The 20,339-nt window shown below is 41.1% G+C and overlaps 1 protein-coding gene across 13 annotated transcripts in view; it reads right to left on the bottom strand.

Moving 5' to 3' along the window:
- The window catches only part of CADPS2 (calcium dependent secretion activator 2), a 349,563-nt gene that overhangs the window by 73,718 nt on the left and 255,506 nt on the right, over positions 1 to 20,339 (bottom strand). For 7 of the 13 annotated variants that reach the window (XM_081928821.1, XM_081928827.1, XM_081928826.1 and 4 more), the window contains exons 16-18: positions 20,013 to 20,136; positions 14,725 to 14,745; positions 4,116 to 4,219 (exon numbers count right to left, since the gene is read on the bottom strand). In XM_081928821.1, coding sequence (XP_081784947.1) covers positions 4,116 to 4,219; positions 14,725 to 14,745; positions 20,013 to 20,136 — 249 coding nt within the window. The remainder of the gene's footprint in view (positions 1 to 4,115; positions 4,220 to 14,724; positions 14,746 to 20,012; positions 20,137 to 20,339) is intronic. The other 6 variants (XM_081928828.1, XM_081928830.1, XM_081928825.1 and 3 more) reach the window with 1 other exon arrangement.

Genomic DNA, 20,339 nt, shown 5'->3' with positions numbered 1-20,339 from the left:
GTACCTCTGGTTACATATTTAATTCGTTCTGGAGGTCTGTTCTTAACCTGAAACTGTTCTTAACCTGAAGCACCACTTTAGCTAATGGGGCCTCCTGCTGCTGCCACCGTGCTGCTGCTACGCGATTTGTGTTCTCATCCTGAAGCAAAGTTCTTAACCCGAGGTAATATTCTTGGGTTAGCGGAGTCTGTAACCTGAAGTGTATGTAACCTGAAGCATATGTAACCCGAGGTACCACTGTAGGTTGATATAGAAATGCTAAGTTGTAAGTGAATATTTATGAAAGCCAAGCAGTGGGGGGGGGGGGGAGTCGAGGCTCAGTTTGAACAAGACTATAGGTGATGTTATGATTCTAACGGATTGTAATTATGGTAAAAATTATGTAAACTCAATAAAAATTATTATATATATAAAAAAGAAAGTAAGTGTTTCCTGCTCTGCCGACTGATCTATTGTGATTGATTAATGGTCCGATTTGGTAAATGGCAGATTCCTATATTCCTATGTACCATTTGCATACTTCACTAGTATCAGCTACGGAGATATAGGCTCCCTTGGATAGTTACAAAATATCGATATACAACATTGTAGCATATTTTTTTTATAAACAACAACATTGTAGATGACTGATAAGGAATTCCTTAATGGTAGTTATTAGAAGTAAGGTATCGTTGTGACTACAGTAGGTATGAATGATAGCCACAGGTACAGACATATCTGCTAATAAATCAGGACTCTTAAGAGTAATGAAGCACTGAGATACTAAAAATGTCCACATAGGCGTCACTCATATCCTTGACTCTTTAATGACTTTGGTAATTTTTGGCATGGGTTTAATGGCTGCAGCTAGAAAGGGAATATTGTTGACAGCTGAAAAAGTATTTTCCAAGATCGGTTAGCTCTTACAATGACCGGACCATTTTCTACCTGTTACTGAAGAAAATGGTAATTGGTTGCATCAAAAAGTATAACCGGTGCCTATGAGAAAACCAGAGGTCAGATTCTTCCTTCCTCTAACTAGAAATCTCAGATAAAAATACTGCAAAAATGAAATCAATTAAGAGGAAGAACATCAAACTATATAAATAACTATCTAATTAATTAGCTCAAAAGCTGAGATTGGGAGAAAAAGGCATTAAAAGATTTCCCTTTATATAATCTTCTCCCCAATCTTGCTTTGCTTTCATTACTAAATATCTTATTTTGAGCATGTACTAAAAACAACACACAATGCAGCCCAGGAAACCAGTCAATTTCTTTCCCATCTCTATATATCCTTGCAGAGAAACAATATAGTGTGGGGGGGGGAGGGAGGGGGAGAGAATTCAATTGTATTGGAAAAATTCTCTTGACCCACTGATGCCTATGAATAAAGTGGTTAAACTAGACAGACAAATATCATAGACACAACGTTGTTCCATATAACAAGACACCAAAATGAATGCAATTAGTGATTTATCACATGCACTCTGAGAGGAAGAGAGAGAGAAATGTCATTGTATGAGATTAAAGGCTGATTTCTTTTTTTCCAGACTATTGTTTAAAATGTGTATTATACTATATGGCAGCACTTGCTACACAGTCGACAGAACAATACTCAGCAGTGGCTCCAATTTGCTGACTCTCTGCTCAAGACTGAAGTGACACACGGCGTCTATCCCTTCTCTGCAGCTTCTCCCTGGGGGACCTTCAGTGACATGGGTTGCCTCCTGCCAGATAAGCTTCTTTTCAGATTCCCTTATCCTGCTTGGTGAACAATTGCAGCCACGTTGGAAGCCTTTGTGGATCTCCTGGCTCTAGGTAGGTTTTAGTGCTCTATATGGGATACATATACATATGGGACGTGGGTGGCGCTGTGGTCTAAACCACAGAGCCTAGGGCTTGCTGATCAGAAGGTCGGCAGTTCGAATCCCCGCCATGGGGTGAGTTCCCATTGCTCGGTCCCTGCTCCTGCCAACCTAGCAGTTTGAAAGCACGTCAAAGTGCAAGTAGATAAATAGGCATCGCTCCAGCAGGAAAGTAAACAGCGTTTCCGTGCGCTGCTCTGGTTTCGCCAGAAGCGGCTTAGTCATGTTTGCCACATGACCCGGAAGCTGTATGCCGCCTCCCTCGGCCAATAAAGCAAGATGAGCGCCACAACCTCGGAGTCATCCACGACTGGATCTAACAGTGAGGGGTCACTTTACCTTATAGGATACAGGTTACGGGTTACCAACCTACTTGAGTCAAGGCCCTGAAAAGCTCCAAACTTACCATGCACATTTTATCGTCTTTGTGTTCACAACCCAGTGATGGATTAATTAGTTTGAATTTATAGATGTGTCTTTTAAAAGACAGGTCTGGGGAAGTTTTGGTCCTCTAGATGTTGCTGGACTCCAATGTCCATCAGGTCAAGCCAACCGGCCAATGATCAAAGATTATGGGAGTTACAGTCCAGCAACATCTGGAGGGTCAAAGGTTCTCCAGTTCTTCTCAAGGCTGTTTGATGGCTCCGCGAGAGAGGTGAAACTTAAAGGCAGAACCGCACTGAGGAAAGAGAAGATACCAATATGATGGATTTTAGAAGGAAGATAAATATGGGGAAAGGAAACCATCGATGGACAGAGTTGATGCGACATGTTCGAAAGTGGTTAACAATTCCATGCATGGAACCCTGAAAAAAAATGCCCTGCCTTGGTTGGGATGAGCTACATACCTCTTTTCCCTGAGGGAATCCAAAATTTTGGTAGTGTTGTGGGGGGAAAAAAGTTAAAATGGTTAAACATGGGTTTGAAGCCAGCAGATTACAGGTTCTCTTTTTCTACAATGGTACGAGATCTGTACTGTCTTTAATAGTATCAACTTATTTTCAGTTATTAATATTTGGAGAGAGATATAATGAATATTTTTCAAAAAGACAATATTCATCGGAATTATAAAATGTATGTCTGTATGTAAAATTATTTCCAGAACTATGTACTAAAATTGCAATTTAAGAACAAAAAAATAAGGATGTAAGTTCTGACATTTCCTATGACTCTTTTAAAAAGTTTCACTTTAATGCATATTTTCAGAAGGCAAAACCCACAAATACATTTTATTAAGTAATTATTTACAGAGTAATGCAGTGGTAATACTAGTGAAGAATAATGTCTCTTGGGAGTGCTTTTCAAATTATTGAAGCAGCTGTTTCTTCAGTATAAAATAAAATATCCATAACAAGTTCACACATGACAGATGTAAGCTAAAATCTAGAATCGACAGTGTGAGATAAAAGCAGATGTTTTGAATGATCATATTTATAGACACCATATCTTAGTTTACCACTTTGTATGATTTCCCAGGGAAAAAATGCCAAAAGGTTTTTATTTCAAAAAATATGAACTTCCAAGCATCTTTGTAAGCTAGTTGATCAAACTTTTAACACGCTTAATAACAACAATATTAATGCAAGTGTATGAAATATATTTGTTCATTTTGTAAAATAAAGGAAACTCTTAATTCTTGAAATATCACTGTTACCGCGTGGCTTCAGTGGAAGTTATTTAGGGATGTCTCCAACATTTGCTTCCCCAAAACAAATAGGACTTGCCTGTGAGCAGAATGCATGTTCATTCATTTAACAGAGCTTCCTCATGGACTGAACCCACTTTTTTTAAAAGAAAAAGACAGATTAAATGGGACTGTGTTGTTGGTTAACTTACAGCAATACTAAACGTGCTTCAACCTTCTAACTTTTAAATCTAGTGTCATTCATAAGGGCCTTCCCTCTTTCTCTTCTGCTATTTATTTTAGTCAAGAGATGGGAAATTGGATCATTCGCACTATGCATTCTGTGAGATTTCGGGACTGACAACTAGAAGCATCTCTCCCTTTCCCTTCTGCTTTATCTGCTGTTTATATTTATTTATTTTTAATGTTGAAACCTGAAGCTTATTCAAGAGAAAACCCAAGTCGGGTTTTATTTCACTTCACTTTTCATAACCTTCAAAACTATTACGGCTCTGCAAATGTGAATTGCCTTTAACATATGTCACAGGCTTTCGCTGTAATGCTTTTTGACAGAATTGCTTCACACCGAGGCCATAGACGGTGGCTATTGAGCATTATAGTACAGCTAATGCCGTTATCCTCACCTCTGAATGGTGCTCTTCGTTCTGCTGTAGGACTTCAATGCAGAGCTCTGCTAAATGAATAACCTCTTCCAGCTTTACAGAAGGAGACGCTTGGTTCAGTGTCTCTGCAGTGAAAAGGAACACACAAATGATAGGATGATCACAGCTAGGAAAATGTGGGAACAGGAAACGTTCCAGAGAAGTGAGACAACACAGAATTTGATGACTTAAAAGGCTGACACTTTCAAGCACATCAGCCATGCTTTCAATATAGATAATGGCAATGTTGTTATGACCAGATTGCATGCATGCAAAAAATATTTAATCCACCCCCAAAAAACACCACTCTGTGAGCCCTTTCTAATTTAATACTTCAGAAGTAACAGGTACATCTGCACTGGGACATCAGATGCTCAACTTTTGCCACACCCAAGTCTGAATCCTCTCCATTGTGAACTATAGAACAAAAGCAGAGGCTAGTTGCTTGTTTTTCTCCTCTATCACACAATGGACTGGTTTGGGAATGAAACTAGCTTTCCTCTAGGCTTGTGCGTTCCTTGCTTCTCCCTCCGATGTGGTCATCCGAAGGAGTTTGGAAGCATCTGTATCTGTTTTTGATCAACCACAGCCGGCCATGTCGCTCAAACCTGGACAAACCGTGGCGAATACTACCTACCGCCGATAGAAACAAACCACCTTCAAACCACAATTTGTGAGACGGGTAAGTTTTCACTAACCACAGTTGCGATTAACCTCAGTTTAGTGCTCAGATGACATGCTAAACTGCACCTAATCCAAGATGGAAGCCACAAATTACCTCCTCACAACGACACTGGAGATGTAGAAGGGACACCTAGTGTTATGTTCAAATTGAGCTGCCTACATTGGGGTTCACAGTGGGTAAAAAATTGTGCTCTACAGGAAGAATTTATTTATTTATTTATTATGTATAATGTATTTAAAAAAAATATTTTCTTGGTTTACAAATGTATGTGCAATGTCTCTTTCTCGCTCTCTCTCTTTCCAAGTACAGTGGTACCTCGGGTTACATACGCTTCAGGTTACAGACTCCGCTAACCCAGAAATAGAACCTCGGGTTAAGAACTTTGCTTCAGGATGAGAACAGAAATCGTTCTCCGGCGGCGCAGCAGCAGCGGGAGGCCCCATTAGCTAAAGTGGTGCTTCAGGTTAAGAACAGTTTCAGCTTAAGAACACACCTCTGGAACGAATTAAGTACTTAATCTGAGGTACCACTGTAACAGTTTCTACAGATCAGTTTCATTTGTTGAGACATTAGGATGAAAAGGGGGAAAGGGGTGGAGGGGGGAAAAGGTGAGTGGGGGTGGTGTCAGGTGGTGATGTTTCTAATATACTTTATATATGTGGGGTTTTGTGTCAGTGTTGCTTGTGCAGGTTCTCTGCTACTCACTTGTGTCCCTTTGGTAGTGAGAGAGGTTGGGGTTGGCCTAGGGTGTGGTTGTTTGTTTGTGATTGGCTGTGGTGATCTTTGTTTTTGTGTGTGAGTGGGGTGGGTGGGTGTTTTTGAATCAGGTTAGCCATATTGATTTGTATGCTGTTGGTGGATTTTTGTCATTGTCTTGTTGGGCTGTGTATGTGATAAAGGGTAGCCACACCGGGGTGAAGGCGTCTTCTTCTGTTTGTCCCCATGTCAGTTTCAGTTTATTGGTTATTTTTTCTACTAAGGCTGTTTCCCATACTATTTGGTACCATTGGTCCATGCTTACTCCTGACAGGTCTCTCCAGTGTCTGGTTATAGTGTTTCTGGCTGCTGAAAGTAGGTGGGTTATGAGTTCCATTTGCATCTCACGCTATAACTGCACTGTTCACAGACTTTGGATGACACTCTATTGCATACAGTGGTACCTCGGTTCTCGAACATAATCTGTTCCGAAAGACAGTTCGACCTCTGAAACGTTTGAAAACCAAGGCACAAAGGGCTGGCTGCAAGTTCATATTAGAAAAATTGAAAAACACCCAGCAGAAGCCATTAGACTTCTGAGGCGCATTCAAAAACTGAAGCAATTACTTTCGGGTTTTTGGTGTTCGAAAACCAAAATGTTCGGCTTCCGACACGCTTGAAAACCGAGGGACTACTGCATATCATTTTTATTCCATTTTTTGTTTTACAGTTTAAGATACTCATTTTACATCCTTAAGATATAAATGACTTCCCTTCTTCTCTTTCCATGGCTCATTTTTCATTTCACAAACCCCTGCATATTTTACAAAAACCATACCATTCAGTATTCCATTATTACATCCATCAAAACTTATTTACACTGTTGAATTGATCTTAATGCTGCCAGCGTTTTCAGCTGTACACAATTATTTCCCATATATTCAATAAATGTTTTCTAATCTTCTTTAAACGTATGTTTTTCTTGTTCTCTTATTCTGTATGTTAAGTCTGCGAGTTGTGGGCCTTTGGACTACATACTAAACCAGATATGAAGGAGCTCTGGCCCTCCAGAGAGAGGTGGGGGGCGGTCTGGGTGTGTGAATCTGAGGTCAACGCGATGAAATGGCCGAGTTCATATTGTTGAATTGGTAGTGATGAAGCATCACAGACTCAGCAAATTCTTGCTTGTATGAACATAGCAAGGTTGCAGGATTTGCACATTAGCACAGACAAGCCTTTCGCTCGTGTATTTGATTTCGCCGTTGAACGAAAACCAGCATCCAATATAAAGATATATACCACCGGCCAACTCACCGATTCTGCCCTTTGTTCTTTCAGTGAAATGAACATGCACTAAGAGCTTTAAATTACCGCAGAAGGCCTCTCACCACATACACAAATGGCTCTACTCTGCCTTCAGTTCAATAGTGCCTCTAGTGCTCTTGTTTTCCTTCAGACAAGTCCTTGTGAGCTTGGAGGGCATTTACATGCAGCCATTCTTTATAGAAAACTTGTCTGTAAAAGACCTCATTAAAGAGGTGCAAGCTTTTGAGCCATTTGTCTGAACAGAAGTCTCTCATTGTCCTTTTTCCTGGCCATAGCCTGCCCTTCGTCCTTCACTTTGTCAGCCTTTTTCTTTCTTTTCTTTTCTCCATCCCCCTCCCCCAGCAAATTTGCACTGCTGCACTCGTTCACAGTTAGAAATCTGGCTAATTTCATCAGCAAACAGAAGCTAAAATCTGGTAATGTCATGATCCCAGATCTATCCCAGTCCTATTGAACGGCACAATCTTATCACTTTTTTTCCAGTGTAGATATGGTAGATATGCAACTATAAACATTCATTATTGTTAACATGAGCAAACAAACCAAGGATGAAGGATGAAAAAGAGAATGTGTATGGAAAACATGCAAAAATTAACTCTGGGGCAGCGAGGGGTGAAAGCTAACCAAATTATAATGTCGTGTCGACTTTTGTATTTATGCATTTGAATTCTGCATTAAAAAGCCAGATCGCTTAGTTAGTAAACCCAGATATGCACAAATTAAATGTACTCATTTGTCTGCATTCGTCTGGTCTCAAAATGAGGAGATTTGGGTAGAATTTTCATTTTGTTTTCCAACAATGTGCACATGTGTTAAGGATCGGGGAGTAATTGATCTACAATATTTACCTGAATTTTTTTTGGAAAAGGGGCTCAAGGAAGAAAGGAGAGTGTCAAACTTCTGAGTCGATTCAAAGTATTTACTGGAATGCTTACAATGCCAAAAAAGGGCAAATGACGAAAGCCTTTATTATTTTCACAGGAGTGTTTTATAAACCAGCTCTGGACAGATAAGGCTAGAGGAATGAAAAACAGGGAGAATTTGGAGGTACCGTATTTTTCGCTCTATAAGACGCACCAGACCACAAGACGCACCTAGTTTTTGGAGGAGGAAAACAAGAAAACAAATATTCTGAATCTCAGAAGCCAGAACAGCAAGAGGGATCGCTGCGCAGTGAAAGCAGCAATCCCTCTTGCTGTTCTGGCTTCTGGGATAGCTACGCAGCCTGCATTCGCTCCATAAGACGCACACAAATTTCCCCTTACTTTTTAGGAGGGAAAAAGTGAGTCTTATAGAGCAAAAAATACGGTACTTAGTATGGCCCCATGAGAGCTGGTGACACATAACTGAGTCAGTCCCGGGCACTGACATCACCGCCACAGACAGTCCCATTGCAATTATATAAACAAACTTCAAGGTAAAACTTGCTCCCATGTTTTATGGTTGCTCTAGCAATCAGGGGAGCTATAAACACGTTTTAAAGCCTAATATGGTTGGGATTTTGCAGAATTTGCAAGGAATTCTGTAACAGTCATCAGCTTCTGCTTTGCCAACCATATTGTACCACCCAAGTTTTGATCACATCCACAGAGATGCTAAGACTCTTTATTCATACAACTCATTATCAGGCACCCACAGAATAGTTTTTCTTCCCCTGGAGCTGCCCTCTACTCCCCAGGAACTAGGTGGAAACTACAAGGGTGCCATGCAGGTAGAAGAAATGCAGATCTAGCTCTTACTCTGCGATTAAAAGCAAAGAGTGTTTAAGCTTGTAATTTAATTTGCACCGGGATCAAAATGCTTTGAAAAGAACAGGAAAAAAAAACCTTGTTAGAGAAACCGTGCCTCTCCCAGGGAGGAGGAGAAATGGGAGCACAACCCTGTCAGCAGCTCCCTTTTCACCACTCCTACAAATATCACTCAAAGCTATCACATCACCACCTTAGCCGTCTTTGAAAATGGAAAGTGACCTTAACCTCGGGGACATCACCAAGGCAACCCTTCTCTGTGCCGATTCGGCAGTAGCACCAAGAGTCCACGCGCACAAAAAGGGAGGAAATCCATTGTGCCTGGCATGGCATGTACGTATCACAGAGGCAAGACACCAATCAGTATGCTAGACGTGCACATTTGCGCGCACACATGTGTGGGCATCTCTCTCTCTCCCTCCCTCTCTCTCTCTCAAACACACACACACACTGCTCACTCATAGGTGTGTAAACTTCAGAGAACATTGCTGCTCCAGTTCTGCTCTAGCCTCATGGACAAGGAAAGGTCCCCTTCAAAGTTCAGAGGACTGAAATTCTAATCAACCCGTTCTTAGTAGCCGTTCTAGCCGCTACTAAGAAAACACGCTGAAGCAACATCACAAAAGCGGCAACATAAAATGTAGTAGCCCACCAATAGGAACACATTCTGGGGTGAAGTTCCTACTGTGGAAAAATATTTTTGAAGATTGTCTAAATGTTTCAGCTTCACGTATGGAAGATTACGTATCGCACATAACAAATTGACCACAATATCAAAATAGACCACTTAATGATAATAATACAATGCACAGTGTTTTATTTTCTAAATGAACAATTAAAATGTCAGTGCAGTATCTTTACATCTGTATGATACCCAAAGGTCCAACAGTGGCATTATTTTCCATTGATGGCATCTCGCTTTAGTGGATAGAAATTGTTTGGAGGGTGGAAATTAAACTTACTGCCATTTGCCCTGCTCTTCCCTTAATCTCATTACGTAGTGTCGAGGAAAGATAAGCACTGGAATAAGTAAATAAAATAATACTGTCTGTGAGCTGACACTAGACGGAACACATAGTCTGGTGAGAAATCCACCAATTGAGACTAGTTATAAATGCTGTTAGGCTACTGTCTGCAGAAGGAAAATGAGCTTCAAAGAAGTCAACCTCAGATCAGGGTGAGTTGGGCGGTGGACCTTGATGCATATTTTTGGAAAATTATACATTTTACTTTATAATTCTCCAGTGCTTCAAAATTCTGAATTTTCTTTTTCTCCTTTTTTCCCTTTATTCCAAAACCAAAAAAGAATTACAAACATCAATTTCAAAATCCATATTTGTTTTGTAACATAAGCCTATTACATAGTTGACTAGATTAAAATATACCTAACTGCTATAGACTTCCCTTTGCTATACAGTGGTACCTCGGGTTACATACGCTTCAGGTTACATGCGCTTCAGGTTACATACGCTTCAGGTTACAGACTCCGCTAACCCAGGAATATTACCTCGGATTAAGAACTTTGCTTCAGGATGAGAACACAAATCGCGCAGCAGCAGAGCGGCGGCAGCAGGAGGCCCCATTAGCTAAAGTGGTGCTTCAGGTTAAGAACAGTTAAGAACGGACCTCCAGAATGAATTAAGTACTTAACCCGAGGTACCACTGTATATAAATTCAACACAATTAGAAATATTATATTAGAAATTTTAATAAATTCCCCTATACCCCCCACTCCCCTTCACCCATTTGTGATCTCAGTATTTTTTTTACTTCTTCCATCTTGTTGTGTTGTTGTAGTTTAATAATTATTCAACTGATCCTTTTATTATTTCCTTGTTTACCCCTGCACGTTTTACACATTATCTATTAATATTCCAGTTCCGGAACCATATTTTTTCATGTATTCCTTCACTCTATCCCACTCTTTAATTATTCTCTGATTTGAATGGCCTCTAATGATTGCCGTCAATTTTGCCATTTCCACAAACTCACAGAGCTTGCTTTGCCATTCTAATAATGATGGTATTTTCTTCCCCTTCCAATTCTTTGTGATCAATATTCTGGCTGCTGCTGTTGCATAAAGGAATACATTTTTCTCAAAATTCTGAATTTTCATGACAAATCTGAAGAGGCAGTGAGGCGAAAAGGCAGTGCACTTCCTCAGGTTCACCAATGAGTGTCATGCTTAAGTAGGGTTGTCCATATCCCAACTCAATTTTAAACTACTTCCTTCTACAGGCTTCCACTAAGACCCGAGGTACATAGTCTGAAACAGCCCAAGTTCTGCACCATTTCAAGCTGAAGACAAGGGAGATCAGAGGCTTAGGTGTTCTCTTGCAGAAACAAACTGTCTACCCATGGAAAAATGGGGGGCGGCATTTCTGAACTTAGCAGACGTCCTGAAAAGTTAGTCTTTAAATAATTGGGCCCACAATGTGTGGACTCGTTATACAAAGAATCATCTGGCATTCCTTGCCCATATTGCAAGAGTTCTCCAAAGGAGAAAGTACTGAAATTACCATATGGGTTTAGAAGCTTCCAAAGCTATAACAGTTCTGAGAAAGCGTGTTCTCCTTTACAGAGAGCACGTGTTGCGGTGGGGTCTGACAGGCCACCCCTCTTTTGCTGGGCGGGTTAGTATGGATGACCATCCACATTGATTGGGCGGTTGGGTTGTTGTTGTTGTTTAGTCGTGTCCGACTCTTCGTGACCCCATGGACCAGAGCACGCCAGGCACTTCTGTCTTCCACTGCCTCCCGCAGTTTGGTCAGACTCATGTTTGTAGCTTCGAAGACACTATCCAACCATCTCGTCCTCTGTCGTCCCCTTCTCCTTGTGCCCTCCATCTTTCCCAACATCAGGGTCTTTTCCACGGAGTCTTCTCTTCTCATGAGGTGGCCAAAGTATTGGAGCCTCAGCTTCACGATCTGTCCTTCCAGTGAGCACTCAGGGCTGATTTCCTTAAGAATGGATCGGTTTGTTCTTCTTGCAGTCCATGGGACTCTCAAGAGTCTCCTCCAGCACCATAATTCAAAAGCATCAATTCTTCGGCGATCTGCCTTCTTTATGGTCCAGCTCTCACTTCCGGTTGGGTTACTGGGCAAATTTTGGTGTTGCCATTCAGGGGGACGGACCAAAGGTTATAAAATCAAGTCACGCAGCAATGACTGGGCTCTTTTGCTGCATGCATCGGATCACCTGCCCACCCTCCCTAATCTAGGGCTATTGTGTTCACCTTGCAATGCCTGTCATGGGGTCGGAATGGTAGGAATTTTGTCCATTTTGCTGGTGCCATTTGGTTTTTACCTACTGCGTAGTTTTTTGCGTAGTTTGGTTTTTTCCTACTGTGTAGCAAATTGTCACAACTTGTAAGGTTGCAGTTAGGCATTGGTTAAAAAATTGGTTGGTGGAGGGGTAAGGATTGGCGGTGCCTGCCCCTCCAATGCTGCTGCAGGAAGGGAATTCCATTAAAGGAATCCAGGGGCTTGCCATTCTTTCATCCGTACCCCTGACTGGGGCTTGGGCCGTGGAAGCCCCTGGGAGCATGCGGGAAGGGGGGAGGGTCTGGTGCCCGGCCAGGGGCGCCGACTTATAAAAAATATTGGGGGGGCGGGGGCCCATACCGACTTATAAAAAATATTGGGGGGGCCAAGACCTCCAAACCGCTGCTGCTGGGGGAACGAAAGGGGCGAGCCCCCGGGCTGCCCCGACCTTAAGTGAACCTGTGAGGGCCCGCCCTTTGCAGCAGCCGATTGGCTGCCGCCGTGGGCGGTGAATATTAATGAGCTAAGGGGAATCCCCGCTTCTCGCGGGGCTGACGCCAGCCCCGCGAGATTGTTGATGGGTCAAGAGCCCGCAACCCCACCCCCTCTCTAGATCGGGAGTGGCTTTGTTTTAACTCATTACTGAATGTATTTTAAAAGGTAACTCTCGACAAACAAGGAAAATAAAAAATAGCAACATAATTTTGTGATTTTACAAAGCATAATATAACTAATAATTTTCTTAAATCATTGGGGGGGCTGAGCCCCCACAAATGAATTTTTGAGGGGGCTCGGGCCCCCTCAGGCCCCATGGAGTCGGCGCCTATGTGCCCGGGTCCATGCACTCCCCAATATCGTTTTCCCTTCCTGGCTTTCACTGGAATCCGGAAGTCAGTTCTGTCTTGGGGCAGGGGGCAGATAGTTGGAACCAATGCCTAAGCAACCACTCACATTTATGCATTTTAATAAAGCTGTGGCCAAAATTATGCCAAAAACCTTAAACAAAAATTATGTGTGAATTGTGATTTATTTAGGAGTGGCTTGGGGGACCTCAACACACAAGAGAATTTTTAATCTATTCGTAATATTAACCAAGTGGCTCAGTGGCAGAGGCACACACTTTGCCTTCAAAATGTCTCTGGCTTAATCCCAGCCATCTGCAGGCAGAGCTGGGAAAGATTTTTTCCCCCCAAAAGAAAAGATCCCAAATGACCAGCCCAATACTGGAATACAGCGGTGCCTTGGTTCTTGAATTTAATCTGTAATGAGAGTCTGTTCGACTCCCAGAAGGGTTCAAAAACCAAGGCACGGCTTCTGATTGGCTGCAGAAGCTTTCTGCAGTCAACCGGAAGCCACGTCGGATGTTTGCCTTCCAAAGAACGTTCGCAAACTGGAACACTCATTTCTGGGTTTGCGACGTTTGGGAGCCGATTTGTTCAGCAACTAAGGCATTGGACAACCAAGGTACCACTGTACCTCACATTTGCTACCCCTAGATATTTCTTTGCAGAAAGAACACTGCTGGTGATCAAATTGGTGTTTGTTTCAGCTTCCATAGAACTGCTGGGAAAATGAGGAGATTTTGGCCCTGCACAGTTTCCCAGTGTAGACTGATATTATTATTATTATTATTATTATTATTATTATTATTATTATTATTTACCACCCTTCATCAAAAGATCTCAGGGTGGCTCACAGAATAAAATAGAAAATAAATCACAAGTAAATAATTAAACCAAAACAACAATACTCACCCCCTTCCCACAGACACATTTAAAAGGCTGTAAGATATTAATCAGCCAAAGGCCTGGTTGAAGAAGAACATTTTCACCTGGCGCCTAAAAGATATATAATGAAAACGCAAGGCAACCTCCCTGGGGAGAGCATTCCACAAGCAGGGGGGCCACTGCAGAAAAAGCCTTTTCTCATGTAGCCACCCTCTGGATCTCACATGGAAGAGGCACACGAAGGAAGGCCACAGATGGTGAACACAGATTCCAGGATATTTTATATGAAGAGAGGCGGTCTGTGAGGTAACATATAGGTGTAAAGCTACTGCAGTGCCATTTTAATTGTTCATTTAGGAAATGAAATGCTGCATATTATATTATTATCATTTGATACTGTGGTCAATTTGTTATGTGTGAGATGTAATCTTCTATAAGTGAAGCTGAAACATTTATACAATCTTCTGAAATATTTTGTCCGTGGTAATAACTTCCCCCTAGAATGCGTCTGCAGGTGAGATAACTTGAATTGTGATAGACACTAGCCTTCTTCAAGCGTAATGCTAACAGTTATGAGACTATGTGATCTTGGATCTTGCATGCCCAGTGCAAATGTCTAGGGGGAAGAGGAAGCCTTCGCATGAAAAGGCTTACACGTGATATGGAACTGTAGATCACATGGAAGTCCGTATGAAGGTTCCCACCTTTCCGATATTTGAACTGGATGTGGAGGGGCTACTTGCAGTGGCATAGCGTGGGGGTGCAGGGGTGGCCGGCCACACCAGGCGCAACATCTGGGGGTTAGGGTTAGGGGGCGCAAATCCACGGGTTAGGGGGCACAAATTACTTGCCTTGCCCCGGGTGCTGACAACCCACGCTACGCCACTGGCTACTTGGCAGAGATCCACAACCTTGTCACAAGTTCTCCTTGACTATAGCACATAGAGAGGGCTCTTGTTCCATTCTGATACAACACTCCCGGTGACTTAGCCAGAGGCCCCATATATACTTAGGTGGCCCATAGATCTTACTTCTGAATAAGCATGCACTGATTTTGTTGTTGTTGTTACATTGTACAATTAATAAAGCCGTAATGAACACTTAATACATCCATGCATACATGCACACAATTAACACAGCAGTCACCTGGATCCTTTTCATTTGTAGCTTAAGTGAAAGGGCACGAAAAAAGGGAGGAGGGAGAAGCAGAAAATAGTAGTATTAGTTTACCTCCATTATGTAAGTCAAGCTGTAATGTATAAGAAATCAGTTTATTCTAGCAAACAAAAATATGCAACCTCTTTAACATCCTGTTAAAAAGACAACAAATTCATCCCGATAATCAAGTTCACGATATAATTTTTATATGGGATCAGCAAGAAAATAAATGATGTCTGTGACTTTATTTTCTATCCTATAATGGGCATTATATTTCTTCATATGGAAAAGCCTGAACAGTGTTTTTGTTAACTTCTATGAAATATGCTCCACTACCAACAAGAAAACCATTTCCTGCGATTAATAATTGGATGTTTTTTCACAACCAAAAATAATGATTGGATTAAATGTACTGCAGATATGAATCAGAGAAAAGATCAACGTTTTTAAACATTCCATTGTCACCAGCAGCCAAGTGAACTGATACTGGGTCAAGCAAACTTTGGCAGGCCGTCAGTCAGGTATGGTATCTATTTTGCTAAGAAAATGGTAGTATTTGATGACTGTGGGTACTCTGAATTAAAAACGTATCCTGAAATTGTATGCCAAGAAAAACTGGATTGTGCAACTTGAATGAATTATACATACTAAGCAAATTCACATAGTTTTGCTTGTGTTGAATTGTTGTATTTGTCACTTACTACAGACTTTGTGAACATAAAGAGACCACTGACATCTTATGAAAATGCTGATATAACAAAAGGTTTGACATTGAAAACCTATAGAATACTCCTGGATACAACTAAAAGGAATGACTTGGGGATAAAAGCACGTGACAGAATTCAGTCTTTCAGTGACAAAAGAAAATTGAAAATATTTTGGAAGAATACTGGTACTTAATGCTTATGAGAATAGCAAAAACGTGTCAAAATATATCCAATATGTATTGGAGATCTAAGAGAGGGAAAACAACACTGACTTATTATTGTAAAAGGTATCAAGGATACAATTATGGTATGTGAGGCAAATTAATTCCCCAGCAATGTTACTGGGAGCAATAAAGGGGCAGGTTCAAAAGGAACGTGTTGTGTTAGTTGTGAACATGTTATCAATAGCATGCGCTTCACTGGCTAAACCATGGAAATCAGCTTGTTGGCTAACTCTTGGCCAGTGAAGGAGAAAAACATGGGATCCCATGTTAAGCTTACAGTTAATAAACGTTTGAGGAAAAGAAGAAATGCCTGTACAGAAATCTTCTTAAAAACTGGATTCTGTTTGTAAAATTTTGGAACTGAAAAATTAGCCCCTATGGGCATGTTCACTTTGAAAAAGAATTGCAATGCATAGTTCCATATGCACTGCATATGAAAGTTCCATGTGCATATCCGTATGAAAGGATACAGTATTTGGAGCTGTTTAGGAAAAAAACTAGGCAGTGGGACAGGGAGCAACATTATGAATGTTGGGGGGAAAGTGGAAAGACAGACATTTTTCTCCCTCACTCATGATTCCAGGACCCAGGAACACCTAAGGAAGCTGAATGTGGGAATTTATTAACGCTACCAATCTCAAGTCTTCCCATATTTCTGGATGAAAAAATGTGATATTTTTGTTGTTATTTACTGTATGAAAGAAACCTTTAATTAAAGAGAGAGAGAGAGTTAGACCTCACTTATCTTTTGTTTCCGTTTAGGTTTTTGTACTTTACACTGTTGACTCAAATCACTTAAACGCAATAATCTGAGCCAGTTATATGGCCTTTTCCCCCTGGTAGTGTCAATATGGAATTCTTGTTTCCTTCAAGAACTAATTCTGTTCATGCTTTTCTTCCACACAACTCCAGGGGGGCACATATAGGATCCTGCCTCCGCCCCACCAGCTTTCCACTCAGGCACTGACTCAGATATACTTGGCAGCAGCTCATGCCCTGGTCTGTGAGCTTTCATACCTAGCCCCCACGACAAAAAAATAAATACATTGTACTTTGTAATGTGACTCCTTTTTCACATTTCTGTAAAGTTTCAGAGGATCTAAGGAATGATATATTTATATCACCTGTAAACAATGAGCTGCACACCAAGATTACTTTGCTTGACTCTCAGCCCAGCTTGGGTGCCTTCTTTTAGAAACTTTCTATTTTTACACCAATTATGCCAAACAAGCTTGTTAAAAACTCTAGATAATTGAACAGCAAGAGCCCCCTGCTGCAAGCATGCATAGGATGCTAGCTGAAGGTGAAAAGGTACCTTTCTCATTTTCAGAAAGACCCGCATATATCCTCCTTCATTTAAACACAACATGATATCTTAATTAATTATGATAAACTGGTTACTGAGGTGCTTTCATGTTGTTATTCCCATGATATAATATTGGTTGCTATAGTGATGAGATGGCTTTATTTTTTTGGTTAATCACTCAAGAGATTGGCTAACTCATGTTTGTCAGTGATGGTGAAGAGGCAGGAAAATAAGTTAAAACGAATTGTTAAATACAACCGGCACCATTCCTCTCCCCTGCTTTCGGTATTATTTGTGACTACAATTTCAGTCATGCTAAAAACAAACTGTTGCAGAATATACTGAGCATGTGATTAGGAAAAAAAAATCTATACAATGGCTTCCACCAAATTATGAATTTTAAACTAATGCTTTTGCTATGCTTAGTATGAAGACGTTGCAAATTACCTCCGCCAAGAATGGAGACTCTCCCAACATAGCAGGAGAGAGAATGAGAGAGTGAGAGAGAGAGAGAGAGAGACGGAGATAATCAGATATTGATGGGGGAATTTCATTATCTGCATTCCTCTTCAGTTGGAAGAAGAATCAGGCTCCCATCTGCAGTTTGCCTTGAGGTCTGGCACTCGCTTCCCCATGGAATGTGAGGGCAGGCAAAGACACTGGGTGCATGGAGCACTCTGGCTGCCGCGACCCCCCCAATCCCATTACTGGAAGCACAGGTTATCCTGCTAATTGGACTTTAATTGGAGTAAACTACAGGTGCGTGTCAGAGACGATGAGATAAGAAACCGCAAATACAACCCAGCTACAAGGATGTGAAAGGTTTGGATTGAGAGCGGATTTCATTAGGTGAAAGAGACAATACAGGGAGGGAGCCCAAGGTTTGCTTACTTAAGGTTTTTCTTTACATTCATGATATGGCAACCCTCCGCCCCAAAATGCAAGTTTTATTTTAAAATACAGTGGTACCTCAGGTTATATACGCTTTAGTTTACATACGCTTCAGGTTACAGACTCCGCTAACCCAGAAATAGTGCTTCAGGTTAAGAACTTTGTTTCAGGATGAGAACAGAAATCGTTCTCCGGCGGTGCCGTGGCAGCAGGAGGCTCCATTAGCTAAAGTGGTGCTTCAGGTTAAGAACAGTTTCAGGTTAAGTATGGACCTCCGGAACGAATTAAGTACTTAACCTGAGGTACCACTGTATCTGCACAAGTGAAGATGGAAGAAATTGGAATAAAGTGGTACCTCGGCTTTTGAGTGTCTCAGAAGAAGAACGTTTTGGTTTTCGAATACCGAAAACCCGGAAGTAATTGCTTCCATTTTTGAACACTTTTCAGAAGTCAAACGGCTTGACCACCCTTTGCGTCTTGGTTTTTGAACGTTTTGGAAGTCTAGCAGTCTTCCAGAACGGATTACGTTCGAAAACTGAGGTACTACTGTATAATGTGGAATTTAACAAAATTGGAACTGCTTGTTTGAGAGAAAGGAGCTGAGAGGGAAGGGGCGAAGAAATGCTGTGCTTTGAAAATATAGAGCAAAATTTTCCCCAACCTCCATTATCCACAAAGGAATGTGTATGAGATAAGGATAAATGGGCATAAATCAGCAGCAGGAAAGAAAGGATTCTACCAGCTGTGAGAATAGAGGTTTTTGGATTAACTATCTGTAGTCTGGATTCAGACCGTTCTTCCTAGGCTGGAAAAATGGCAAAGGTGGCTTGTTTATTGGAAGGCGAATCACGGGACAAAGTGATGCAGTGACTTTTGGGACCAACAATCTGATTTGGTGTGACACAGCTTCATATGTTCCATACTTTGCTTTGCAAAATAACCCATTACAACTCCATCATGTTTCTGATTTCTTCTTAAAGATTATAGGTGGTGGTGGAATAAAAAAACCACACCACATCATCTTAGGTAATGTGGAAATATAAATCAATGTGAAATAGACAATAAAGTACATGTTTACAATTTTCAACATTTCTGGAAAAGGTCTTGGGGAGCTCAAGCCCCAACTGATTATCAAGTTGATTATCAAGTCAGAAACCTAACATTTTCCCATTTAACCACAGAGATGGTGGAAATCTGGCAGCAAAAAATGTACAGATGAATATCTGTATCATCCTGTGTTCTTTTGCAAGTCTTGTTGCATATAAAGAAGCTGATCTGAAGGCAGCCCTGTTTAGGGAAGTTTTAAAAAATGTTTAATGTTTTATCGTGTTTTAATATGCTGTTGGGAGCCGCCCAGAGTGGCTGGGGAGGCAGGGTGTAAGTAATAATTTATTATTATTATTATTATTATTATTATTATTATTATTATTATTATTATTATTATTCACCAACAATTCTTGATGTTGCAAGCCCCTTGATTTTATGTTATATAAATGTATCTGGTTTCTATTCAAGATTTAAATGATTATTTATCATCTGAGACACCCTGCCCCACCCCGGGGGTTAAAACACTACTCACACAAAAGGGAAATTTGAAAAACGTCCACTCTCTCCTATTGGAAGAAAGCTTTCTCTAGCTTCACACGTAAGTGAGCCCATTGGCTGAGAACTCGAGATGGATTTCATTATGTGTGTTCTTAATGGTTCATTAATAAACAAGGGGCAACCAGGGAACTGGAGCTAGGTAAGGGGTTACAGTATAACCTTCAATGGCTCCGGAATGCCCAATGTCTCTTCCTTATGCAACTAAGTTCAAATGTTAAAACTGGGCAAGAAAGTACCCTCCAGAATGGGTTGATTTGGGCCAGTTATGCGACACACAAAACTACCCTTAAAATAAAGGACAAAGGAGAACTTCAGCACAAAGCAAAGATCATTCATTCAAGCGCAGTCCCAGGAGGTATATTAAAGCCATGAATAGGAAAAAGCTCAGTAGTTCACCAGCTGAGATTTTAATGAGATATTTCCCCTTGCTGTGGTACAGGTTTTGCTCAGGAAAGAGAAAAGGCTGCTCACAAAATATATTCAGTTAATAGGCGCCGATAGCTTTTGCAGCCACTCTGGTAGCTAGCTGATTGCTGTACTAACCTTCTGTTTTGGCATAATCTGTAAGCCGAGTGTAATTGATCAAGGCTGCTTTCTCCAGACATTTTCTAACCACTTTCTTCACTTCTTCCGCTGGTATGGGAGTGGCAATATCTTTCATTAAAACCTGTGTCAAAGACAGTGCTTGAGTTAGACACATTACCATAACCCCCCAAGAGAAAAGGTTTCAACATATACTAATAGTTGTTTTAGATTTGCTGGCAATTAGAGACTGAAAGAAAAGGAAGTCGCTAATCGACTTAGCTATTAATCTCTGCAGATTTGAGTGAAAAGCAGCCATTTAGGCCGTAACTTAGACTTGCCCACCTG

This window comes from Podarcis melisellensis (genome assembly GCF_964234715.1).
Source record: "Podarcis melisellensis genome assembly, chromosome: 10".
In the NCBI taxonomy this organism is placed as follows: domain Eukaryota; kingdom Metazoa; phylum Chordata; class Lepidosauria; order Squamata; family Lacertidae; genus Podarcis; species Podarcis melisellensis.
The sequence above is the reverse complement of the archived record's forward strand: the minus strand, read 5'-3'. Positions and strand labels throughout refer to the sequence as shown.